General features: G+C 43.9%; 1 protein-coding gene across 1 annotated transcript in view; it reads right to left on the reverse strand.

Annotated features, from left to right (window-relative positions):
* Positions 1–26,555, reverse strand: part of LOC139726860 (angiotensin-converting enzyme-like) — a 46,089-nt gene that overhangs the window by 13,661 nt on the left and 5,873 nt on the right. The window contains exon 2 of the mRNA XM_071637890.1: positions 5,949–6,107. Coding sequence (XP_071493991.1) covers positions 5,949–6,107 — 159 coding nt within the window. The remainder of the gene's footprint in view (positions 1–5,948; positions 6,108–26,555) is intronic.

The following is a 26,555-nucleotide window of genomic DNA, read 5'->3' on the forward strand; positions in this document are numbered from 1 at the left end:
CGCAGCTGATTGCCTCCAGTACAGGTCTGCCAACAACATTTTGTCTTCGTCATCAATGTCTAGCTTGTCGAGTGTCTTAAACAATTCTTCATGTTTAACCTTATCAAACGCCTTCGTGTAATCGATAATACATACATACAGATGTTGATGCTTCTCTATAGCTCTTTCTGCCAAGCGGCGAATGACGAAGATCGCATTCCGTGTTCCTCTGTCTGGAACAAATCCATATTGCTGCTGTGAAATCTCATTGCGTGTTCGACCTCTTATCCGGTTTATTAGCAAACGAACAAGAATCTTGGTTAGATGGCTCATCAAACTGACGGTTCGGTGTTCCTCACATTTGGTAGTTCCTGCTTTCTTCGGTAGAGCAATGAAGATTGATCTACACCAGTCGTCTGGTATATGTCCTTCCCGATATACTGCGTTCATCATTTCTGTGACTGTGTCAAGGATTTCGTCTTCTGATGCTTGTATCATCTCTACCAGTATACCATCCGGTCCTGCAACCTTTCCGGAAGCGCTCTTCCATATCGCATGTCTGACCTCATCTTTGGTGAATTCCAGCATCCGACGTTCTCCTGCATTGTCATCCCCATATGTAGGCTGCGGACCTCTATTGTCAGCGAAAAATTGGACTATGTACTCTCTCCATCTGTCTGATATTGCTGTTTTTTCCATCAAAATTTCACCGCTGTTATCTCGCAGGCAACCGCCGGCAGCTGACCTTTTCCGCTTTCCAGTCACTTTCTGGATGGAGCTGTGCATGTCGTTATACTTCTTCTCTTCTTCCAGTTTCTGGATGTGATCATATTGTGCGTTCAAAAATTCCTCCTTTGCCCTTCGACACTCGTATCGCACTTCCCGGTCCAGCTGTTTGTACAACACAGCATCATGTTGTTGTTGTTGTTGTTTTTTTTTTTTGCTTTTCTTCTCTGATCCATTAGTTGAAGGATATCGACAGTCATCCATTTCTGCTTTGCCTGTCTCGGCTGCTCAGGTATTACCTCTTCCACTGCTTGTACCAAAGCTTCTGGCAGCCTCATGTTCAATATCTCAGCCTCATCTGATGTCGACTCCTTGTTCAGCAGTTCTCCCACACGCTCTCTATATTGATCAGCCACCGCCGGGTCCGTTCTTAATAGATCAAATCGACGTCTTGGCTTTCGAGATGGATTCCTCTTCGCAGGCCGGTTGATCTTTAACCGTAGATTGCAAATCACTGGAACATGATCACTCCCGCAGTCTGCCCCGGGGTATGTCTTCGTTGCTGTAATCCAGCTATGAAAACGACGGTTGATGGTGATATAATCTATTTGGTTACGCACTCCATCTCCTGGACTGCACCATGTGTATAGGCGGCGTTTCGGCTGTTTGAACCAAGTGTTCTTAATCACTTGTTGATGTACCATACACCACTGAATCCATCGCTCACCACGTTCGTTCCTCTTTCCCAGCCCATAGGGACCCAACACATCGTGCTCGCACGTGGTTCCATCTCTACCATGTCCAACTTTGGCGTTCATATCCCCCATGACGATATTTAGTTCACCTGGCTTGCACTGCCGATATGCCTCCTCGACGCTTTCGTAGAATTCTTCGATTTCATCTTCTGTACACGCGCTGGTAGGTGCATAAAGCTGGATGATATTACAATTGAATGGCTTGGAGTTCACTTTCAAGACGATCACCCTTTCTGAAACGGCGTAGAATCCGGCCATTGCAGACGCAATCTCGTTTGACATCAATATCCCGACTCCATTTATATGTGCCTTTCTGTTTCCCGAGTAGACCATGATGTACCCGTCCACCTTTATTCAATATAAAGGTGGACGGGTATATACTATTATTATATACTATTCATTGATATAAAATACCTATCTATGTCAGATTTACATCACTGAATATCACCCCATATGGTAACTCTTCTAATGCTTGCATCAAATATGTATAACAATACAAGATATTTTCTATATATATATACATAGTCATAAATATCTTATAATTTTGGATGCTTCAAAAAGATACACAACCCATGATCCAATTCAGTTACAAAAACTCAAAGGTGTGAAGAAACAAACAAAAAGAAATCAAAAGAATACCATTTTTAGAAAACAAAATTATCACCCGTGTATATCTATTAGTTACACACAAAAAAAAATATATATATAGTCTACATAGAAAATAAGCATCATAAATATTCACCTCTATTTCCTTCAATATCCTGTAATATCATCAAATTGAGATCCAATTCAAAATTATAAAACATACAACATTCTTTTAGACACACACAAGTATATACAAAACTGATTAAGATAAATAAAACAGATAAAGAGACTTCACTATGATCATACTCATACAAGAGATTTGCTGAGATCAAAGAGAAAGAGAAAAAAACCGAGGGGAGAAAGAAAAAGAAGAAGGAAATAAAAAAATTGAAATTCAGGCAGTATTTTATCCTTATTATCAAATACACTCAAATCACTACACAACTATGAAGATCAATATTGTTGGTATGGGTAGCCCTCCCCTGAAATCCATAACATATCATAACATATAATAACATAACATAACATAACACAACATAACATACATGTGTAATCTTACGCATAGAAAACTCTTGCAGAATTCAAAATGCGTGTGAAGTGTGGTATCGGACTGTTTCTGAATCTACATCGTACTTGTCCTACACCGATGCTTTGAGCGTTGGGTGCCGCTCCTAGTGTTGTGATCATGAGCTTTCATGGGTAGTAGGAGATGATGCAGTTTTAGATGTTGGGCGTTGCAATGATTGGGCAAAAGTCGTACATAGCTGCTGTCGGCCGTCGGCCAAAGATGACAGGTTGCACTTTACCAACGATTCAGAATATCGGGTATATGTGTTCCCGAGAATGATCTGCTCAATAACCTGGCGTTGCCGCTTTGTAAGACCACTAGACCACACTGGAACGGCGTACTGCAACTCTGGTCTCACAATAGTGACGTATACCGCAACGAGGTCACAGACAGAGGTGCCGTGATGTTTCAGCGTGCGTAGGACATACAGATGGCTATTTGCTCGTTTCACTATGTACTCCACTTGTGCATTCCACTTGGAGTCGTCCTGTACGAAAACTCCGAGGAGTTTGACTGCCTTGCTATTGCGCAGCGTCACATCGTCTAACATGAGGGTGTTTGGCTCACAGTTGCTCCTTCCAAAGCACACATCCATGGTGACACATTTTTCGGGGTTGAGTCAGGTTTGTTGCAGACCACTCTTGCAATGTTTGGAGTGCTGAAGAAGATGTGATACGGCGTTAGCTGCTCGTGTTTCTACCAGAAACATACTTGAAACGTCGAACATGTCTATCGAGGTTGTCGTTTTCGTCGATGTCGGCTGCAGCATCGTTCGTTGACAAGGACGATGAATAGAACAGGACCTAATTTGGTTCCTTGCTGTACGCTGGCAATGGGTTCACGCCACTGACACATCTTTCCTTGTATTTCACCCTTTGACGGCGACACGACAGGAAATCTGTTATCCATTCTACGTATCCGTGGGAAACATTCATGTTCAGCAGTTTTGCGATCGAAGGCCTTCGAAAAGTCGGTCACGAGTATCGTCGATGCTGTGGCGGGTTTATCTGCATGGCTGTGGAGCATACAACATCAACAAGGTAACGTGAAGTTGAGGCTCTTTTTAGGTTTCCGTACTGGGCTGGGTCTAATCGATTGATCATAGAGCGTAGTACGTCCTTAGCGATGAAGTGGTCTGTGAGGGCCACGGTGCGGAGGTTGTGGATGGTGGCTGGAGATGACTTTGGCACAGGAGTCACATTCGCCTGCTTCCATAGCATTGGCCCTGTCACACCTTTCCGGGCAAGCTACGCGGGCTTGTTGTGTGTGGGGATTTTCCAGCATGCCGTACAATTTCTGAGGGTGGACAAGGATTTGGGCGAGTTTTGCATGTGTCTTACTTGCTGGACGCGTTCTACTTCAGTTCTACTTGCGGGTATTCTGTGTGACCTGCATGCCAGGCACGTGGGGGCTGACAAATCAGTGACGGAATTCCTCTGAAGGAATAGCAGAAGTCCCACAGAATGTCATTATCTTGGCCGCATACGGGGATTGCGAAGTATACCTGCGTGGGAGTTGCCTGCGAGGTGCTGCCGCTAAGGACCTCCTACTGGCGTTCTGCGTAGACCTCTGTGGGCAATCCGCGTGACTCTTGCGTGCGCACCTCCGGGCAACTATGAGCGAGATACGCGCTAGGTACTGTCAGGTGAGGACCAACTGCCGAGAGCTCCGGGTAGCAAATTTGTTTCCCTGCATGTCAACCCGCAGAACTTCCCGAGATACGGCATGACAAGACCTTGAGCATGCTCAAAACTTGTTCCGAGTGAGTCGCGGGGGTTCGCTCTCAGAGGTACACTCAGAAGACCAGTAGGAGACCCTTACCGGCAGCACCTCGCAGGCAACTCCAACGCAGGTACTTCGCAGTACCTGTAAGTCGCTCGTAGCCAAAAATGGATCGGTTTCAAAGCTCTCACGCAGGTCACACGGACTACACCCAAGCAGAAGATAAATAGCACGCGTCTAACAGGTAAGGCACAAGAGCGAAACTCGCAAACATTCTTGTCCGCCCGCAGAAAATTCTCCTTCGTGCTGGAAAATCCCTACTCGCAATATGCCCGCGTAGCTTGCCCGGAAAGGTGTGACACGGCCTTAAGGGAATCATCCACTCTATGCTTGCCTGTAAGCTTATCTGGGTTCTAGTGTTCAATACAGTATGACGACATAACTTTAACATTGAGCGAAATTAAACAATGATATTGTTTCTCATGTAAATGTTACATCACTATAATCACGCATGTCCCTCAAGTTCTGTGCGCCAGAAATATCGATAATTTCAAAAATCTATTATCATCTTAACACTGTCCAAAGAAACATTCTTCTTTTCATGACCATCCTTACTTTGACCTCCATTGTGAACGTAATAGATAATTAATTAAAATCAGCAAGGGTCTTTTTATTCCATTTTATTTATTTCTTCTTTAAAAAAAATCAAACGAATATCGTTTACACTATGATCGCAGTGGCCATGGCAGCCCCGTCTGCCTAGAGTTTTGTTTGGTCTTGCTAAGACTTCTCACGGCCTGTCGCGGTATTCGTGAAGAGTCGTATGGGAAAGGAGCTCAAAAGAATGTCGTGCATTTCGGTCCGCGGTCTACCAAGGATTCCATTTCGTTTTCTCTCGGCTCAGCTCAACGGTCTGATGGAGTATCTCAGGTCTGACACGATTGTACGGTCTACTACGGTCTGTGACGGTCTCGTATGGTCTGCCCCAACCGGATATCGATGATACGCTGCACTTTTAAAGTTCTATAGCAAAGTAGACTGTCGTGTGCAGGTACCAGGGAAGTGGAAAACGAATTTCTCTCTGGATGTACATAACAAGTGGTTGATAACGTGGCAGTTTGTTTTAGAGAGGTAGAGAACAGAAATACGATTAAATAAGTAGTCTGTTACAAGACCGGAGCTCGACCTTCATGGACCTACAGTAACGAACCATTATCATGACCCTCGTAACTCCGCCGTGTCATGATACGAATAATCCCGACTCGGCTAAACATTAGCCGTATCAGACAGTTATGGGCCGTTTTGGACTGAGATTAACTGATCTCGAATACGACGATTACTAAATCCGTAAAGTTATGTCAGTAATGGTCCGAGATGGTCTAACAAAGATCTGACCATGGGAACCTCGAACGGGGAACTGAGGGTTAGATACCAATCTCTCAATCTCTGAGCCAAAGTAGCTCCAATCATCATCATAGTCATCATTACCACATTATCGCGTCATCTGTTATCCTTATTACCAGTATTTTTGTGATTGTATCATTATTTTGTCGAATCACCATTATCATCATCACTGTCATCACCATCACTATATCTCTTATAATGATATTTACCTCCTTGTATTCCTCTTCGTTGTTTAGCGCTGACCCGCCTTTGTAGGAGAGAGAAGAGAGACGTTTCTTTGTGAGCTTCGAGAATTCGGTGTCGTTGAAAACCAAAGCCCGAAGACGCATCTCGGCGGAGAAGTTTGATGTCCTCAGCCGTGCCTCAACCTAACAGAATTATGGAAAATAAATGAATGAATACAACCACAAACTAACGACAGTAAACATGATAATATTTTGCTAAGATACAGATAAAGATGTGCAATGCTATAGACATGTTTCATTCTCGTGGTCGGTGAGTGTAGTCTGCACCGCTGAGCAAGGATTTACGTCACTCATAGGCAGTATGTTCCACATGGGAGGAGGGGGGGGGGGGGTCATCCCACGAGACCGACACCCACGGGTCATATAGTCCACGAGTCATACAGCCCATGAATTCGACACTAGGCAAATGAAGCACATGAGTTCGACCCTAGGTAAACCAAGATACTCCTTGTTTTCTCAGGAGTATCTCGCTACCACGACTAGCCGGTCGGAGTAAATTGCCCGTGCGGACAAGCCCTCGGAGTATCTCTGAACGTACATACCTTACTACCTAGGTAAAACTTCCGGGGTCAAATCACAATGTTGGCATTTTGCGAGTACAAGTGGGCGTGTAGTACAATTCGAACGGAGCCGATCGCGATAAAGAAGCTATGGAATATTATAGCGCTCAGAAATTTTCATCAACAAGTATGGAGAAGACAAATGCCGCTGGTTTAAAAAAATCGTATGGTCGACGTGCTCGGAGCTACCACTTCCGGAAGTTACACCGACCCTCCACGCTGATCCCCGCAAAGGCCGTGGTGAATTGTTTCTTCCCACGACCGTCGTGTGGACACAGGATCGTGGTAAGATAAGTATAGATTTTAATTTTCATTGCTGCGCCATAAAATTTTACTCCGACTAGAAATACGTCTGAAAATGGCTGAGGTCGTGGTGAGTTCCTCCGACCGGAGGAAGTTACCACAACCTTGTTCAGACGGGCACTATACTCCGACCCTTCCTCCGAAGTTACTCCGACCAAAATTGCCCTCGTCTGAACGTAGCTATTATGTTAAGAGTTAATAATAGCCATGTTCAGACGTTTTTCTAGTCGGAATAAAAATTTATGGCACGGCAATTAAAACTAAAATTCATGCATATCTTACCACGACCCTTGTGTCCACACGACGGTCGTGGGAAGAAACTCCGAGCAATTTAAGTGCGAGGGTCGGTGTAACTTCCGGAAGTGGTAGCTCCGCGCCCGTCGACCATGCGATTGTTTTTTACCAGTGGCATTTGTCTTCTCCATTCTTGTTGATGGAAATTTCTGCATGAGCGCTAGCTTCTTCGTCGCGATCGACTAGGTTAGAATAGATTTGCACTACATGCGCACGTGTAGTCGCAAAATGTCAACATTGCGATTTGACCCAGGAAGTTTTTCCTAGGTCGTAAGGTATGTAAGTTCATAGATACTCCGAGGGCTTGTCCGCACGGGCAATTTACTCCGACCGGCTAGTCGTGGTAGCGAGATACTCCTGAGAAAACTAAGGAGTATCTCGTTCGGAGGAAGAGGTCGTGGTAAGTTCCTCCGACCGGAGGAAGTTACCACGACCTTGTTCAGACGGGCACTACTCCGACCTATCCTCCGAAGTTACTCCGACCAAGCTTCCTCCAACCCTTCCTCCGAAGTTACTCCGACCAAAACTGCCTCCGTTTGAACACAGCTTATGAATCTTCAGATTGCTCAAACAGATGGCGGCACGGAACCACGATCATCAAAGGCACAAGTGCACCTGTGGAATTCTTTGGTGCATCCATATAAAGATTAGTTCTGTTTGAATAGTTACAGCCAGTTGGAACTCCATCTCTCAAACCTCCTTGGCGTTACAATGTTCATTTCGAACGCACTGCAAAATACCAATATACTGATGTCATATAAAATCATCTGGGCAGTGTCGTTAGAAAAAAACTGTCAATCGCTCATTTTACCATCCTCTCTGGACTTTTCTCGAGAATCAGCTTTTCTCGAGAATCAATTATAGTCTGATAGGCTCTTACCAGTTAGAATTCCTACTGCAGTACATTCCTGGGAGATGTTTGTCTCAACATGAGTTCATGTACTCATAAATTCTATTCTCCCGTTTGTTTGTTTTTTACATATTTTCACATATTTTCACAAATTAGTAATACCAGGTACTGTCACATGTGCAAATTAGACGGATTGATTCGCTTTCACTTAAATCTGTTTTATTCATTTCCTGTCTTTTTCTATGACATATTTTGTGCAAGATTTTCATAGTATTGTGATTTCTTTTGCTTTTATATGCATTATGTATTGAATGTCATCGTGCATTTTTTGCATGTCGTCTTGTATACTGAGTGATTACCGTACCCTTTTATGCATTCTGCACAAATGTCCGAAAACAATATCTATTGGCATTTTACATGACAATGAAATACTTTGAACTTTGAACTTTAACGTAAATTAAAGAAATAGAACTGTACCTATTGCGTTCCTCACTGTTAACAATAAAGCATTGATGACTTTTACAAGAGTGAAGAGAATAATGACTGCTGAATTATATTGACAAAAAGGATGATCTTATGATATCTTATATTCAAACCAAAGTGAGAAAATATCGAGATCACCTCATCTACTGCACATTGACATTATGGTTATCGATATCATCGTTTTGCTATTAAAGAGGCAGAGTCACCTTGAATGCGTGGAATATTTTGTTTTCTTACTTGTATCAATGAGTATGGGATTACCTTTAACGATCATGGGGAGGAAACGGGCCCGTGATGTGCTCATCATTGACTCGAACAATTTGCTGACGTCAACCTTTGGAAATAATAATTAGTAGCAACAGGTGTCCTAGGTACGTGTAATAACAATTTTGTTTCTTTTTTGTTTTTATATTTTTGCTACCTCCTTTCCTCTTGTCGTGACCGAGTTCTTTTCATCTCAGGGGAATTCATATCAACTTCAAGTTGTCAGCTTCTGTTTTTGGGAGCAATCATATAACTTTTCCTGTTCATTTTCAAACTCATTTTCATTCAATTTGATAAAGATTTTTAGTTCAATTTCGTCCCAAGAAATCTGGAATATGTCAATCCTATAGACAAAGTCTATTCAATTTAGTCATTTGTCACAACATTTTCGTCATTTACAATTCAAATTCGTCCGTCACATTCGCTGCACACATGACAGCAAAAGCAATTTCGTCTTTTAGCGATCATTTTCGTCAAATTTTCCTCAAATTCGTCTCATATCCTTTCTGTTGTGATTTCTTGGTAAGGAAATAGATTTTTCCTGCAACCATTCACTTTTTCCACATTTAGGAGTAAAATGAACACACATGTACCCCACCCCACCCACAAAAGACACACACACACACACACACACACACACACATACAACTACATCCTAATCAGAGTACATAAGGCACACAAACAAAAACAGAGATCCGCGATTTCCATGCACATGATGAATGAAGACAAGTTTACATACATGTGTGTTTGTAGGGGGTGCATATAGATCGTATGGCAAGCCTTTTTTTTAACATTTAAAGCTAATTTCTGATATCACGAATTCCATTTTGTGATATAAAAAATCAAATTTCTGATATCAAGAATTCAATTTGTGATATCTAGAATTCAAATTTTGATATTAAAAATTCCCGTAAGTGTATCACATGAACTTAATTTGTGATATCAAGAAATCGAATTTGTGATACCACAAAATCCATTCTTGACATCACAAATTCAATTTGTGATATAAGAAATATTCTAATTCGTGATATCAAAAATTCAATTTATTATATCACTAAATGAATTTGGGATATCAGAAATTCGAATTCTTGGTATAAAAATAGGTTTCACGGGAAAAACCAACGGTAATTCGTAATTATTATCACAAAATTTATTTTTGATATCACAAATTCGAATTTGTGATATCACGAAATAAATTTATGATATCACTAATTTGAATTTGTGAATTTGAATTTGTGATATCGAGAATTCTTATTTGTGATATCAAAAACGCGAATTTCTGATATCACAATTTCCATTTTGTGATATCACAAATTGAACAATTGATATCATCAATTCGAATATTTGATATCAGTGAATCACAGGGAATTCGAGCGTTAGTTTTGCACTGAGATTCAACTGTGAATTCGAGCGTTAGTTGAGGGCAGAAATACAAAGGGAATTCGAGCGTTAGTTCAGTGCAGTAAATCGCCCTGAATTCGAGCATTAGTTTAGCGCAAAAATACAAAGGGAATACGAGTGTTAGTCTTGCGCTGAGATTTAACTGTGAATTCGAGCGTTAGTTGAGCCCTAAAACAGAGGGATTTCGAGCGTTAGTTCAGAGCAAAAAATTGCTGTGAATTCGAGCATTAGTTTAGCGCAGAAATACAAAGTGAATTCGAGCGTTAGTTTTGCGCTGAAATTCATCTGTGAATTCGAACGTTGGTTGAGCGCTGAAATACACAGGGATTTTGAGCGTCAGTTCTGTGCAGAAAATCGCTGAGAATTCGAGCATAGGTTTAGCGCAGAAATGTACAAAGGGAATTCTAGCGAAGTTTTGCGCTGAAGTTGAACTGTGAATTCGAGCGTCAGTTGAGCGCTGAAATATACAGGGAGTTCGAAAGTCAGTTTAGTGCAGAAAATCGCTGTGAATTCGAGCATTAGTTTAGCGCAGAAATACACAGGGAATTGGAACATTAGTTTTGAGCTGATATACAAATGGACTGTATACTACTGCTAACTTTTTTTTAGAACAATGTTCGAAATACAAATAAATAAAGGGATATATATGAGAAACTTACACATCCATCATTCTCTAAATGATCATCAAGGTATATATCGTCGGCGTTTTCACGAACCGACGCTATTTCGTTTTTGAGCGAAAATGCAGTTCTGAGAAAATCGCGTTTAAAGATCTCACAAGTTTTAGACAACGTTTTCAATGATTTTTCCTGTCTTGTGTGTGAAAATTTTGACAGGGTGATGAGAGTGGAAGTTGTTCTTCCTATCCATAGTGTAATTTTAGTGTGAATTCAAAAAATTTACGATATTTCTGTCTTCAAACTCACTGCGTCGGTTCGTAAATCCATCGTTTCTTGCGCGCACCATAGGTTATGTACTTAAGCGCGGGTCTCACGAACCGACGTAAGTTGTATTACGCCGGTTCGTGAGACCCGCGCTGTAGGGCCTGTACAATAGGTAACGTGCAATACGCGTGTATTTACGAACCGTCGCTATTTCATTTTCGTATGTGTTTACATACAAATACTATTAGGGCTATACCTGCTTATCAACAATAACCTTATTAATTGAAATTAATTGTCATGTAATGATTGTTGTGATGATTACAATACATTTAGTGATAATTAAGATGATAATACAAGCCAGTTTCTCTTAATTGTTCTAAAAAGAGTGTTGTCATTGTTTTCATCTTCATTTAGTACACGCATGTATTGTTATTATAGCTGTGGTTGATCGTTCCAAAGATTTCTTTGCCCCCCCCTTTTTTTGTGGATATATTATTATTTAACACTTTTGCATTTGGACATCTATCATTTGGTAATACATGTATTCGGTATACTGTGTTTCATATTTTTTACTTTTTACTGTTTTTTTTTTTTACTTAATTAACTTACTTTTTCATTTTTTCACATTATTTTTAATTCAAATTCAGTTCACTTCTTTCATAATAATTATGAATGTTTGTTCTAAGATGAAGGATACCGCTAAATCTTGGGAAAAAGACGTGCCAGTCAATAATAATTACTTGTATTTACTCATCTTTCATACTCATGCATGCACTCTGTTATTTCTTTCTCTGAAATAATATATTAATTTCTTTATTTCTTATTATTCCACATATTTGTGACATTTACTTTGTCACAATTTTTATCAGTGTCATTATTGTCATTTGGCTCGCATGCAAATTCACTCATAATTCCTCATTTTCCATCTTTCTCTTTCCTGCTCAACAGATTCTATGATAGCTGCACCTGATCATATAAAAACATAAACTCATCCTGCATGCACTCTTCGAAACTGATAAACTCCTAAAAATACATGAATATCGACACTATCAGAATTTCAAGCTTCATTTTAAATATATAATAATGGTCATGTTTTATTATGCCTTTTGCAGCAATATATTGAAGAGATACATTATGTAATCGAAGAAACATAGGTCCTCAATAGAATATCAAATTTGAATTATTCAGAGATGAGTAATGACAATGGGAAGGATAACAATTGTGGAAGAGCTCCATAAATCAATACATATCTAATGGCAAATGGAGATGGAATCAAGATTCAAGAATATGTGTAATTCAAGTTCATTATTATATCAGTTCTTGTGTGTTCACAAAAAGAGGAACACAGTTCGAACATGCACACCAAATCTTACATCGTACATTTACATCTATAGAGTGCGGACGGAACATATACAAGAGAAAGAATAACATTCTCAAATTAATATATCAAGCATAACTACATGTATGTATATGACCACACAAAGATGTTGCTGCATGTGCATGAAGCTTGAGAGTGCTGCAACACCCATATGCTCAGATAAAAACTTGATGTATATCATACAAAAGAGAAGAGGTACTGCATGTACATGTAGTTACACTATTCACAGGACAGTAGAGAAAAAGCACGAGAGAGAGAGGGAAATGGGTGTCTAAAATAGGTCGATGTAAGGAGTGCCAAGCCAATTAAGTCTCTAATAGAAGTCATACATATATAAGGAAACAAATTAATCACAACATAAATGATCATGCTCATGTTAACCAATAATTAGCATCTAAAAATGTGTGTAGAAAGCCCATAATATCAGCCTTTCGCCCCGAAGGCTTGTTCCATATGAGAAAAGAGAAATTTTGGCCGACCCCCCCCCCCCCTCCCTGTGAATCCTTAATCCACCAGTACTATAAACACATTCTGAGAATGTGTTTTAGTACATGTACTAGCAAATTCACAAGAGGGTTGGGGAAATTCAGCCAAAATTGTGTGTGGCTAAAATAATTAAAAAGAAAGGTCATCAGCAAAACTACGGGGTGGATGCAGACGAATTTTCATGTGATGACTAAAAAATATGCAGCTAAAGGAAAAAAAAAAAGACGGCGGAGAGGGGCCAAGGCTAATTTGACTCCCCTCCCCCCCCCCACCAAAAAACAAACAAACAAACAAACACCACTGTTTTACAGCACCTTTAAAGGACTCTTAATTTTTTGTTTGTTAAAAACAAACGTCTCGAAGTAAAGAATTCCATATTGTAGGCGAAATGTAGACCGATACAGTGTATAAAGTGTACATCCCAAGCTATTAAAGAAAAAAAAAACAGATTATGAATATCATTTAAAGTAAGAGTTTCAGTGTGTTTAATCATCTTTAGTTGAGTTGCAAATGACATGTACATATTTAATAAGAGCAGTAAACTTCGAAGCGCCCCCAAGCCCTTCTATACTTAATTATTCATGTGTAAAGGTAGCGCCAGGGCACTCCGGTGGTCTAGTGGTTATGACGCTGGTCTAGTAATCCAGAGGTCGTGGTTCGAATCCTGCTTGGGCTGCCTGTGATTTTTTTTTTTTTTTTCACAGCAGCCTACAAACTGCACACTGCAGTTGCGTGCGTTACTACGGATGGAGACAAATGAATAATCTATTATTTTAATATACGATGTTTGACATCCTTATTGCAATCACTTTCTTTAATTGTAAATTTAGAGACATAATGAATTATTATTAAAAGAAATCAAATTTCTGTATTTTGTTGTGAGTTTGCATGGGAACATACACGTATCATAATTTACAATTTTAGTTAGATAAAGAACATCTTATAACAGAACTGTCTAGTGATGGTTGAATAATTATGTCAATTTGTTATAAGTCCTATCATTTACATGGAGTGCATGTTCCCATGTTTATAAGAATCATACGTGACACATTCAAAGTGGGTTGAAGACAACAAAATAATAAATAAAAGAATAAAGGAGAATAGAACTTAATCTGATTACAGCATCATCTAAATATTGCCAATGTGCACTTGGAAATCTATCAAGATTTATCACAAGGTTATGATTACCACACAAAACCTTCAAGATTTATTATCATGAAATACATACCAATGAACACTTAAAAAAATCTAACATTCCATATCCACATGAAGCTTTCCTTGATATAAATGTCTCTCTGTAGTGTTATTAAAGTGTAGCAAAATTGTAATTACGACATCACAGAATGGAATGCCTTGTTTTCACCTTCAATCTTAGGATCTCCTTTCATGTTTCCACTTTACAATCACATTTCACTGTAGATATACCGTCCTTATGTTGTCGCCCTTCATCCCAATTTCTCCCTTCTATCCTATCTGTAGATTGTCTTCTTTCCTAAGCCATTGTATTCACATTCCTTGATGATCAGCACGACGCTGTACTTTTTTCTTCTTCTCTGAAACAGTCCAGCTCTTCGCTACTGCATGGCATCAGTCATCTGAAAGAAAAGACAGAAATTAAGAACTTTCAATTAAAATCAAACATCATGATACAAGATACAACTTTCATTTTGAGAAAAAGAAATCAGCCAACTAAACTGTAGTTGAAATTATTTTGCTCTATTTATATTAAACATAAAACAAAACGGTATACAGGATCAAAGAATGTCAAAAAAATACTGCTGTTTTTGGTGCATATTCAAATTGTCTCGCCTTTTACATATTTTAATGATGCAAGATCTTATGTCTAGCACTTAGTAAGTCTCATGTAGAATTTAAATTATTATTCACATGAATAAATCTGCATGTCCTTGTAAACAAGGCATTGCTTTGAAAAAGCTGAATATTACTAATTGCATTTGGGAGAGAGTCTACGACAATCAAACTTGTTTATTATCAGAGACTTTAACATCTTAATTAGACCTAGACTCTACATTACCATTGTATTCACATCCGTTGGTGATGTACACGACCCTGTACTTTTCCTTTTCTTTTCTGAGACAGTCCAGTTCTTCGCTACTACATGGCACCAGTCATCTGAAAGAAAAGAAATTAAGAACTTTTGATTAAAATCAAACATCATGGCACAAGATACAACTTTAATTTTGAGAAGAAAAAAAAATCAGCCAACAAAACTGAAGTTGAAATTATTTTGCTCTATTTATATTAAACATAAAACAAAATGGTAGGACTATGCAGGATCAAAGAATGTCAAAAAATGCTGCTGTTCGTATTTGATGCATATTCAAATTGTCTCTTCATTTACACATTTTACTGATGCAAGATATTATGTTTAGCACTTGGTATGTCTTATGTAGAAATTGAATTATCATTCACATGAATATAAATCTACATGTATTTGTAAACAAGGCATTGCATTGAAATAGCTGAATATTACTACATGTACCTGCATTTGGGAAACAGACTATGACAATCAAACCTGTTTCTTATCAGAGACTGTAACATCTTAATTAGACCTAGACTCTACATTATCATTCAGCTTTTAAAGGTATTAACCATTCACCTATAAAACACTGGCATTGTCATGTGCATCATATTTCTTTGATACTGCACATATTTTCATGAAGTCTGCACAAGAATGCCAATGAAACACGTCTGCTGTTTGGTATTTATGAGAAAAAAAAATCACTAACCCGGAAGTCCTTGGCCTTAGGAATAACACGTGGCGAGTTAGTAGGAATTGACGTTAAAATAGAATAAGAATAGATCTACTAAATAGGCCTTTGCCTCATGAATGTCTGGTCTAATTATAGACTAAGTGAAGTCTAGCCCTTTCACTTTTAAGTTACCAGTGGTTCACAAAATTTATATTATAGATCTAGACTACATCTAGATCTAGACATCTAATACTATTAGATCTTGGCAACTTTTGTCTTTGTGACACGAAATTAACACGTCACGGATGATATTGCGGCGATATCCAACAGGATGACAGTACCACTATTACTGACTCAGTAAGTTGACATAGATAACTAACATCAACTTGTTAACGTACGTTAGAGATGGCACCATATACAATAACCGGTGACACTGACACTGACAGATCTAACGACTACGTTTAGACTAACGTTAAAGAGTTAGACTCGCCATCTCAGTAAAGTCGGCCAAAGACAAAGTCAATACAGGGCTAAGTCAGTGTTACTGTTATGTTAGGCCTAACAAATGTTAACGGTTACTCGGTTAGGTTAGGTTTACCAGGACTCAAGAGTCCTGGTTAAATCAGTCGAGGGACATTTCTTAGAAGTCCTTCGATTCCAAGAATAAAAAGGGTGAAAGAACAAAGGGAAAAAAAGGAAAGAAGAAAGGACAAAAGATTATGTATGGATGCTGTGGAAATCGACAGCGCTACTGTATCACTATCAATCACGCATGAATATGTAAACGCCATTTGGTTGGGCCGCATTCACAAGTTTTAGGGAAAAAAAGCCCCACCGCTGTGCTTCAAAGGTACTCCACTCGAACTAACGTTAGACATAATGTCACATATCTACACACAGTACGGTACTAGGGCTGAATTCACAAGTATACTATAACACTGCACTGTACAGGAAAGCCACCTAACCTGTAGAGTACTACTCGTAGTGTTTAGGTAGTATCACTAGACCACATACTGTCATAGATGACATCTACACCAACGCTGCACACTGGCACTGGTCCGACGGTCCCTGACCAGGAAAAATCACTGTTGGACACTGACCAGTAACTTTTTCAGGAATGGACAAGTAAAAATTGGGGGAAAAAATGGGTGGACTCTACCTACTATTACCACTAGTCTAGATGTAGATCTAGAGCTAGACTATAGACTCTGTGTTTTGACTTGGTCTTAGACTTCAGCTGATCTGTAGTGGCAAATTGGGTTTATCCTTTGGTTGTAGGGCTGAACACCCCTATTTAGTTAATGGGTCAGTCGGGGCGGGGTTTATGTAAATTGGGGGGCTGCCATCCTGCACCGTGATTGGTCAACTAAGGGCTGATTGGATGAATGCTGATACGAACGGAGGTCTATTCCCGAGTCTATTCTCTAATCATCAGCCATCAGCCGGTTTAGCAACGCAAGACCCTCAAGGTTACCGAGGTGAGCGGAGCAGTAGATATAGTAGTGGTAGAGTAAGTTTTGTTAAGGTAAGACGTAGATAAGGTACTGTATTTTAGTAGTTTATAAGTAGCTAAGTTGCCCCGCTTAGCCACCAACACTAGCGAGGCATCGTTAGTGCACATTGTGTTTGCTAACCCGCGCCGGGGGTATTGACCGCGCGGGTACCGAACACAACACTGGCGTAGTCGGCTATTGAGCCATATCGGTCGCGTCGAACTTGGGGACACCCCGACGGTCCGTTTTATTCGTTTGTATCAAACGATCTTGTTAATATTTATGTTATCGTGTGCCGTGATTTTCACTTTACGGGTTTTGTGTGTCACTTCATCGTTCGTGCATTGTCATACAGCTGGGTTGCCCCGCATAGCTTATTCGTTCTTTTCAGGTTGTCTGTTTTTATAGCGACCTGGGATTAGCGCGAGTGCTGGGTTTTTCTTCGGTTGTCGATCGTATATATTCTCTTTTGTCTTTTTCGTGTTCTGTACACTTTTCCTCTTTCGAGCCGTTGTTCTGGTATCTTTTTGGCGTATTTTGCTTAGCGATTCCGTACTCGCAAACTTATTGGCGGTGGTCCGGGACCGTGTTCATAGCGTTGCGTGCTCTTTAGTGCGCAGCGGTCCTGGTCCTCAGGTCTCAAGTTTTGTTACGGGGAGTGCGGTGTGTTCGAGTATCGGTGATTGTGTCAGTGCATGTGATATTACATTGGTGATTGGTTGTCTTGTATTTTCTTTCTGTTGGTGATTGCTACGGTCGATTGTGTGTGTGACTGGGTGTTTTGATGGATAGTGATTCGGAAGGTGAAGAATATCAGATTGCAATCGTGGGTAAACTCAATTTTTTTATTATACGTGATCGAAATCTACAAGGCGGATTTAATTACAACGCTGCAGTTAGTTAATTTGCTACTTGATTTTCTGTACCAGGACCAATAAGGGTCGGTATTGTGTGTGTATACTTGCGATTGTGTGTGTGTGTGTGAGAGTCTGTTGATTGTCTCCGCTTGCACACTGCAAGCCAGCGGTAGCAGTGCAGTGACGGCCAGTGATTGATCCTATCGAGGTACGTGATTCTCTTTTATTTGTTGAGTGATTTATATATTACTTGATTATATTACGGATCAGTAGCCACTGGCTAGCTGTGATCAGTTGCGGTATCTAGATCTACATCGGTGGGTTCGCAGGTAGTTAGCATTATTGCGCACTGGTTTAGTGCCGGTTCGCTGCTACTGCATTTGCCGGTGATTAGTACTAGGACCCGGGGGATAGCAGTGCTGCACTCAGTGCGCGTTCTGTGTGTACTGTGTGCACGGTGTGTGATATTAGGACCAGGTCCTATCGTTGTTTAGTTTCGGGGGTCTGTGTACCGTATGTAAGTCGAGTTTACTCGGCGCCGTTAATTAGTTGCGTGTGTTGTTCATTCCGGGCATCCCTCACGTAACATTGTTAGGTCTAGAGCGTTCGTTCCGTTATTGTTAGTTTTCGTGTACCGGGGGTGTGTTCACACTGCACTGACGTCGTACTAGCAGGGGTACAGAGGGGGTGTGTTCACACTGCGCTGACGTAGTCCTATAGCAGGGGTACAGCGGGGTGTGTTCACACTGCACCGACGTAGTACTATAGCAGGGGTGCAGCGGGGTGTGTTCATACTGCTCCGACTCACTCCTATAGATCTGGCAGGGGTGTGTTCATACTGCATCGATTTAATTCTATAGCAGGGGTGTGTTCATACGGCTCCGACTCAATTCTATAGCAGGGGTGTGTTTATACTGCTCCAACCTACTCCTATAGCAGAAGCCTGCTCACACTGCTCTGAGTTAGTTCCCTATCAGGGTTGTGTTTACACGTAGCCTTGCTCTATAGCAGGGGTGTGTTCATACTGCCCAGCCATTGCTCCGTGACAGGGTTGTGTTTACACTACGGCCTAGCTTCATAGCAGGGAAGTGTTAACACTACGACTCCGTTTCGGGTAGGGCCGCTAGGAACACAGTGCGGATTGTGACGTACCAGGGTACGTTGCACAAGCAGGCTCCAAGGTTGCGCAGCTTAATTTGTGACCATTTCGTAGGTATTTTTGTCTGTTACAACTTGTTTCGGTGTAGTAGGATCGTGTTTTCAATACGGTGCACCCACAGACCTACTGTGATTAACTGGGTAGGGGCCTGTCCACACGGGTAAGCACAGCTCCACCATCGTAGCAGTGCAGCTCCTATTGAGTTCCATATTAGTGTTGGGTGCTGTGCATTATCTCTTACGATTTGTGTTAGAGTTTTTTCTGGTGCCCCGGTAGTCTTAAACGAAGGGTACATTGTTTGCTCGCGCATATCACTTATCGTATAAGGCTACGATATAGTGCTATCCTATACAGTTATTCTATTTTGTACGGTTGCGTTCACACCGCATAAGTCTGCAGTGTACGCACGCCAGTACATTGTTGTGATCAGCGTACTAGTGGCTTACTGGTGTTTGTATAGGCTGATACACATCGGAGTGCGCCTTGTAGTTTAGTGTCTCTGGTTTGTCACATTCGGGTACAGCCTCACGCTATAATTACTTAGCCCGCAGCAGAGTTTCGCGCTGTTTCGCGGATATATTGTTGCTGTACTGGGTAAGTTAGCAAGCGTAGTGGGGCGCCCTGCGTGTTCTTACCAGTCCGATATTCATGCTCGTCATTGTTGCGCGTTACTAGTGTATCGACAGTGCCTTGGCAGTATAAGTCTACTGTCACGTGCACTACTGGTGCGCATTTAAATCTTGTTTATACATATTGTAAGTGGATTTTTAGCATATCGACAGTATAATTTGTGGTATAAGTCTACCGTTACGAGTAGTACTGTTCTTTGCATATTTAAACTTGCATGTTTTCGGATTAGTGTGTTCATTGCATATCAACAGTGCACCTATCCACCGTATAAGTCTACCGTGGACAACAGCATTGTTATTTAGTCGTTGCGTCCTGTTTACGCCCATATATCGGTGCATTCTTGTGCACTTATTGATGGTATAGGCGGTGTACTTACGTGCAGTACAAGCCTACCGTTGAGTAGTGCCCTGTTTCTTTTTGTTTGAGTGGCGATAGGCAGTACAAATCTACTGCGGAGACGCACACTCATCTTATTGTAAATTGATTCTGTGTCGCACAGGCAGTATAAGTCTACTGCCGGTTGGCACATAAGTTATATTATTATTTTAATTTGTGTGTAATACATCCACACATCTGTGTTTTGTAGGCGGTCATCCGCTTTGTGGTTTAAGTCAACCACATAGTTTGGCATTGTATTGGCTATATCCCGATTTAGGGGTACAGTTTGTTATTGACGCGTTAGACTACCTTCCTGACGCGCTATTTCGATTGTCATTTGTTTTTGTGGTCTACGTGATCTCATTTGCGACCGCATTTACAGGATAGTTTATATTTACTAATTGTTCGATTATTGCGAGTCAGCAACTTACTTCTAGGGTATAAATCTACCACATTTGAAGTTTGATTAGACTGTATTACGCGTCGGTAGCGCATGTCTACCACAAAGTTGATTTTATTTAGTGTATAGGCTACTGCGGTCCTACACTCACACATAGTTCAGGTTATTCAGCTTTTAGTTGCTTTTTGATATGGGGACTATCATACTGTAGCATTTTGTGTGTACTGTCACATGAACAGTATACGCTACTGTATTTTAGCATTTCGCGTTTGTTAGAGGGACAGTATAAGTCTACTGTCTTAGGTGTTTGCGCTGTTGTTTCAGTGCATTGCGCGTATTAGCAGTGTAGGTGTTAAAGTTAGGTGTTTTATTAGTAGCACTGCTTGTTTCGTTGACGCTAGTAGTATTGCATAGTCATGGCTATGAACAAGATTTTAATTAATTCCTGCTCGTACCAAGAGCTGTGCAGGGTACCAGGACTGGCTCGGGAGGTGGTCTATCGCATTATGGACACGAGGTACAAGCGTGGCGGAGTTTCCCCTGGCTTGTTCTCCTCCTGGCCTGATGCGGTGCACTTGTTCGACCGGTTCGACTTTCGCCCTGCACCGTCGCAGGTTGACGCTAGTTTGGGGTCTGCCCGCGGGCCGGCATTCTCCGCTGTGGGGGACTCCCCTCGCATGGAGAGTACCCCGCGCGATTTCATGGGTGGTGGGACTCCCGCGTCACCGGGCAGTCCAGAGGGAAGAGGACCACGGTCTGGTTTCCGGCCGGTCCCTCCTTATGGCGCCTACGATACAGTTGGGGCCCCAGCTCATGACGCGCGCATGGAGTGCCGTACTCCCGATCGATGGGAGGGGATGGGAGGTTCTCAGGAGCGCGCAAGCCAGCGTGTGAATGGCACTGCGCGACCCGCGTGGGCTTCGATGCCTAAGACCATTACTTTTAATGGTAAGGGCAGCTGGCAGGCTTTCCACGCGAAGTTTGATTCTTACGCGCGTTCGTCCGGTTGGAACGCCACACAGCGCAAGGACCAGCTGTGTTGGTGTCTGGAGGGAAAGGCCAGTGAATTTTTCGTGGCCCTAACCTCTGCCCAGCCCCATATGGAGTATTTCGATTTAATTGAGAAATGCGCGAAGCGTTTTGGGTCCTATGAACATCCTGGGATGACGCAGTTGGAATTCGGAAGCGCGAAGCAATCGGCGGACGAGTCCATTTTGGATTGGGCCGACCGGGTTGCTGATCTTGGTGCGCGCGCGTTCCCAGGCCTGCCGCCTGACCAGCTGCAGCGGCAGCAGGCGCTGCGCTTTTGCCAAGGCTGCGTGGACAGGGAGGCTGGGTTCCATGCGCTTACTATGAAGCCTGGCACCCTGGACCAAGCTTTGGAACGGGTCCAGTGGTTCCAACACACTCACCGCGCGATACATGGGCGCTCCCGGAAGGACGTAAAACACACGACGCTCAGCGCAGACGCAGAGCTAGACTCGGACGCACACATCTGTCGCGTTTTTCAACCTAAACCGGTCCAACGAATCGATGTGCATGATAGGCGGTTAGAGAAGCGGGTGGAATATTTGGAGGCACAAGTCCGCTCCTTGTACTCCATGATCAAGAAGTTGACCCCCGAGCCCGAGGCAGCGGATCGGCCTAGTGCTTCTCTCCCCCATCCGGCACCTAAGGACCCGATCAAACCAGCGCTCTTTGACCCGTCCAAGAGTCGGTGTTTCCTCTGTGGTGAGCTGGGCCACTTCAAGCGGGACTGCCCCGAGACGACAGGGGGAAGGGTGCTGATGATGCTAGATGACGAGGTGGAGTCAAACGGGAGCGGGCCGGAGGAGGAGGTCGACCTCTGGCCCGAGCTGACCCCGACCTCGCGCGGCAAGGGGGGCCTCAGGAGGGTGAACAATCCCCAGGGCCTCTAGTAACTCGTGCAGATCTGAGCGCCTCTCGAGTCGAAGGGGAGGTAGGGGGTTCGCGTGCTGCGGAACAGGACCGCACCGTGAAGGGCGAATCTCTGTTTCCAGAAGCACCGGCTCCCCTAGCCCAAGGGGCCTCCTTTCCTCGAGTGGTCCTCCCGCCCCCCGAAGAGGGAGCAGAGCAGGCTTCCTCAGGGGAGACTTCTGCACACCCTTCGAGGGGTGAGGAGAAAGTTATACCAGATTGGCTGTTAGATCAAGTTGTGGATCCGGGCCTGGCAGAGGAATGTACTCCATCCTTTGTCAGGGACACAGAAGAGCTGGACCCACCTGACTCAGAGTCGACTCAGGAGAACCACGCCCCTGATGTGACGGATCCAGCGATCATGACGAGAGACCCCACTGCAGAGGAGGTCGTGGTGTGCCTATTGCAATCGTCGCTATTTAGCGTAGACATAGAGGTGGGAAACCGCAATCTCCGCGCTATTGTAGACTCTGCGGCGGAGGTCTCTATCATTTCAGATGAGGTTTACGAGTCACTTGACCCGAAACCAACATGTCTGAAGACAGTCAAACTGAACACAGCAGGCAAGGACTTGCAGATGAGTGGGATGGTGGTCGGCCCAATCGATCTCCAACTCGGCTCCTCCAAGTTCCAATCCAACCTGTACGTGGCACCCATACAGGGCGACATGCTTCTGGGGTTGGATCTGCTGCGTAGCATGGAAATAAACATCAACATCCGGGACTCCACATTGGTACTCGGAGAGGAGAGCATCCCTTTAGTCTTAGGACGTAAACGCCGAACAAAGGGTTCGGTTGGTCCATGTGGATCAACCGAACATCCCCATCCCGCCCAACTCCTCATGGGGGAATGGAGGTCAGGAAATGGGAGAGGGGGCGGACGTCCGCGATTTGGGGGAATTGTCCCTTCTAGAGTGCCTTTGGGTCCGACACCACCGGGGAGAGCTATTAGACCCGGTCTTGCTGGTGCAGGGACAGGGTGAGCCCGTTTTCCACCTTCAGGTGGGAGTCGATTCGCTCATCAAGGCCCAGTACCAGCTGGCTATGAGTTGCAGTGAAAGGTGGTGGGTGAGAGCGATGCAGCTGGCATGCCAGCCTGTGCGCAGCGAGGAGTGGATCCGGGTGAATATTCCCCATCAGGTTCCTTCTTGCAACGTTCCTGGTGGGCGTGCAGCCGCAGTTGCAATGGCTCCGGTGCCTCAAGAGGTGCAGGCAGCCCCTCGTCCACGCTCTGTGACGCCCCTCAGCGGCTCCTGGACAAAAAGGAAAGCTCGCAGGAAAGGGCGCAGTGCAGGCTCTGCCCGAAGGGGACAACAGCCTCCTGCTCCTGCTCCTGGTCCTGAGCCTCCGAGGAGCGCGGGGGGAAGGCCACATCTTCAAGGGGATCAACGATCGGTGCCAAGACGTACCTCATTGCCTGGGCGGAGAAATCGGTTCCCATGTTTCGTTCCAGGTTGCGGTAAGCACGTATCGAACGGGAGACGCCACTTGGCCAGTCACCTACCGGACTGTTTCCGCTTCCCTGGGTATGAGGGGTGGGAGCCCGATGTTTTGCACCAGACTAGGTGTAATGCGCTCCGGTACCTGGCGGTGTGCATCGTTGGACGTGCCGATCTTGACGTCCTATTGGAGAAGGTGACAAACGAATGGGAAGGACCCACGGAAGTGGCCTCAGGGGGTGTGATCAATGAGATGCAGGAGATGGCCCATCGCCATGGATGGGATGTCCCCGAGAAGTTCACAATAAGACCACCGAATTCTCGTGCATCATTGATCCACCGGAGGGTGATTTGGTTCCTTGCTACAAAGGTAACCACCCGCCAATGGGGTGAGTTCCTTGGGCTGGGACAGCACCCAAGGGAGCCCCGTGGCCATGTGGCCCCCATTCAAGCTGTGGGTCGGCCGGCCCAGCCAAGCGCTAAGGCCACGGCCCCCGCAGTTCCGATGGTTGAAGACCATGTGGGCGGGAGTGGTGAGATCCTCCCATTAGTGGATCTCAAGGTGGAGGAGACTCCCCAAGGGGAGTTGGATAAAGTTCCAGTGGAGCTTATCCCACCTCCACAGGAGTTCGCTGGTGGGGAGCGACCTCCATCCTCTCCCAGTATGCCACAAGATCCTGGGTTGGAAGGTAGCCCAGAAGACCAGGGCTCTCCATCTGTTCCAGTGGAGTGTGGGAGCGATGCGAGGGAGGGGGACAAACCTAGGGCTGAGGAGGAAGGGCCTGAGGTGGCTCTGGGGCTGGAGCCAGCATTCGCTTGCACGCCAGCCACACGGACCCCTTGGGTTTCACACCTTCTGACGGTCAGAGGGGTAGCCTCCCCTCTCTTTGTCATTGATTCCCATGCCTGTTTGGACAGGATGGAGCGCTTCCTTAGGGTACAAGGACTGGATCCATTCTTGGGGAAGGTTGGAGGCAACCTACCCAAGGTGCATAGGAGTGTGGTTAGTGGAGTCCTAAGTTACTGTGACCCTGACCCATGCTCCAGCATTGTGTTACTGGAGGACGCCTGGTGGCAAGGAGTAGTGGGCATCCAGCCTTTGCACGCTGGTATCGTCGCAGACTGGCAATCTTATCAGCTAAATCAGCTGTTTAAAGATGCACACGTCACGGGGATCAGCGGGCTGGGACTGGACTACTCCGTCCCCGATTCTCATGGGATCATCCAGTAGGGTGCCCTGGAAAGAATCCTGAGAGTTGGAGCCATGGGGAATGTGCGTGTATTGCATGCACGATGCAGTCGGGAAGATCCCGAAGGGGGAGCTGTGTACCTGCAGTGCAGGGATTGTATGCAGAAGCACTGTCCACCGAACACATGGATCCACTGGTATCATTGCGCCAGTTTCACTGCTCAGGTTCGAAAATGGATGGAGGCATTCCTGGAGTGCTATTTTGGGCATACCATGGCTATTGCCCAAATGGGATTCACGGCCCAGTAAGCGCTGCGGATTCTTTCCCCTCCAGCGGTTGCTTCTGGAGGCAGATGCCCCTCATTTGAAACCACCCTTGGTGTTGCGCTGCAATTTGCCTTCTTACCTCGAGAGGGGAGTCAGAAGCAGTTGCGCTGACCTGAGGGGAGCCAGTGGAGCTGATTTGTTAGGCTGCCTGAGAGTATATGCTTGCAGAGTGATAGAATGTGAGTAAGCTCCGGAGCAAGGCCTACTGTTTATTTTTTAGGTTTTTGGTGTTTTCCTTGTCGCTTCCCTTTTCTGCACTCTCTCCTATCAGTTTTGAGTAAGAATACATTCTTGGGGGTTTTGTATTTGATAGTCATTTTCTTGGGTGCTTGGTTAGTTCTTTGTGTTCAATTTGGTGGGGCACATTTATTGTTGGAATACTGAAGGGTACTCCCAAGGGAGTATCACTTGTTATGGTGATAGTGGGGTGCAGAAATTTGGGTTAATATTTTAGTGGTTTTTGGGAAATTAATCAGTTGTAAGATAAGGGAACACATGGCGGGAGGCCTTCCACAGGGACTCGGGAGTAGTTTTGCCCAGACTACCCGACCCCTTCAGGAGCCCCCGCAGATATACACATGTTAGGCACCTGGGGTGTTCTTATAAGTTGAGAACCGTGGGCTGTCTCCGTCTTGGGCTAAGTTCTCTCCCGGGACTGTCGAGCGCCCTGGAAGCTCTTGTAGACTTCCAAAGGGACCGCGAGTTCCACCAGAGAACCCACGTTAAAGACGAGACCCCCGAGCGTCTCCTCTTTTATAGGACGGGGGGGAGTGTAGTGGCAAATTGGGTTTATCCTTTGGTTGTAGGGCTGAACACCCCTATTTAGTTAATGGGTCAGTCGGGGCGGGGTTTATGTAAATTGGGGGGCTGCCATCCTGCACCGTGATTGGTCAACTAAGGGCTGATTGGATGAATGCTGATACGAACGGAGGTCTATTCCCGAGTCTATTCTCTAATCATCAGCCATCAGCCGGTTTAGCAACGCAAGACCCTCAAGGTTACCGAGGTGAGCGGAGCAGTAGATATAGTAGTGGTAGAGTAAGTTTTGTTAAGGTAAGACGTAGATAAGGTACTGTATTTTAGTAGTTTATAAGTAGCTAAGTTGCCCCGCTTAGCCACCAACACTAGCGAGGCATCGTTAGTGC

The sequence above is a fragment of the Diadema antillarum genome, unplaced genomic scaffold (assembly GCF_040938485.1).
Source record: "Diadema antillarum isolate AM-2024a unplaced genomic scaffold, OU_Dant_1.0 scf00000001, whole genome shotgun sequence".
Lineage (NCBI taxonomy): Eukaryota > Metazoa > Echinodermata > Echinoidea > Diadematoida > Diadematidae > Diadema > Diadema antillarum.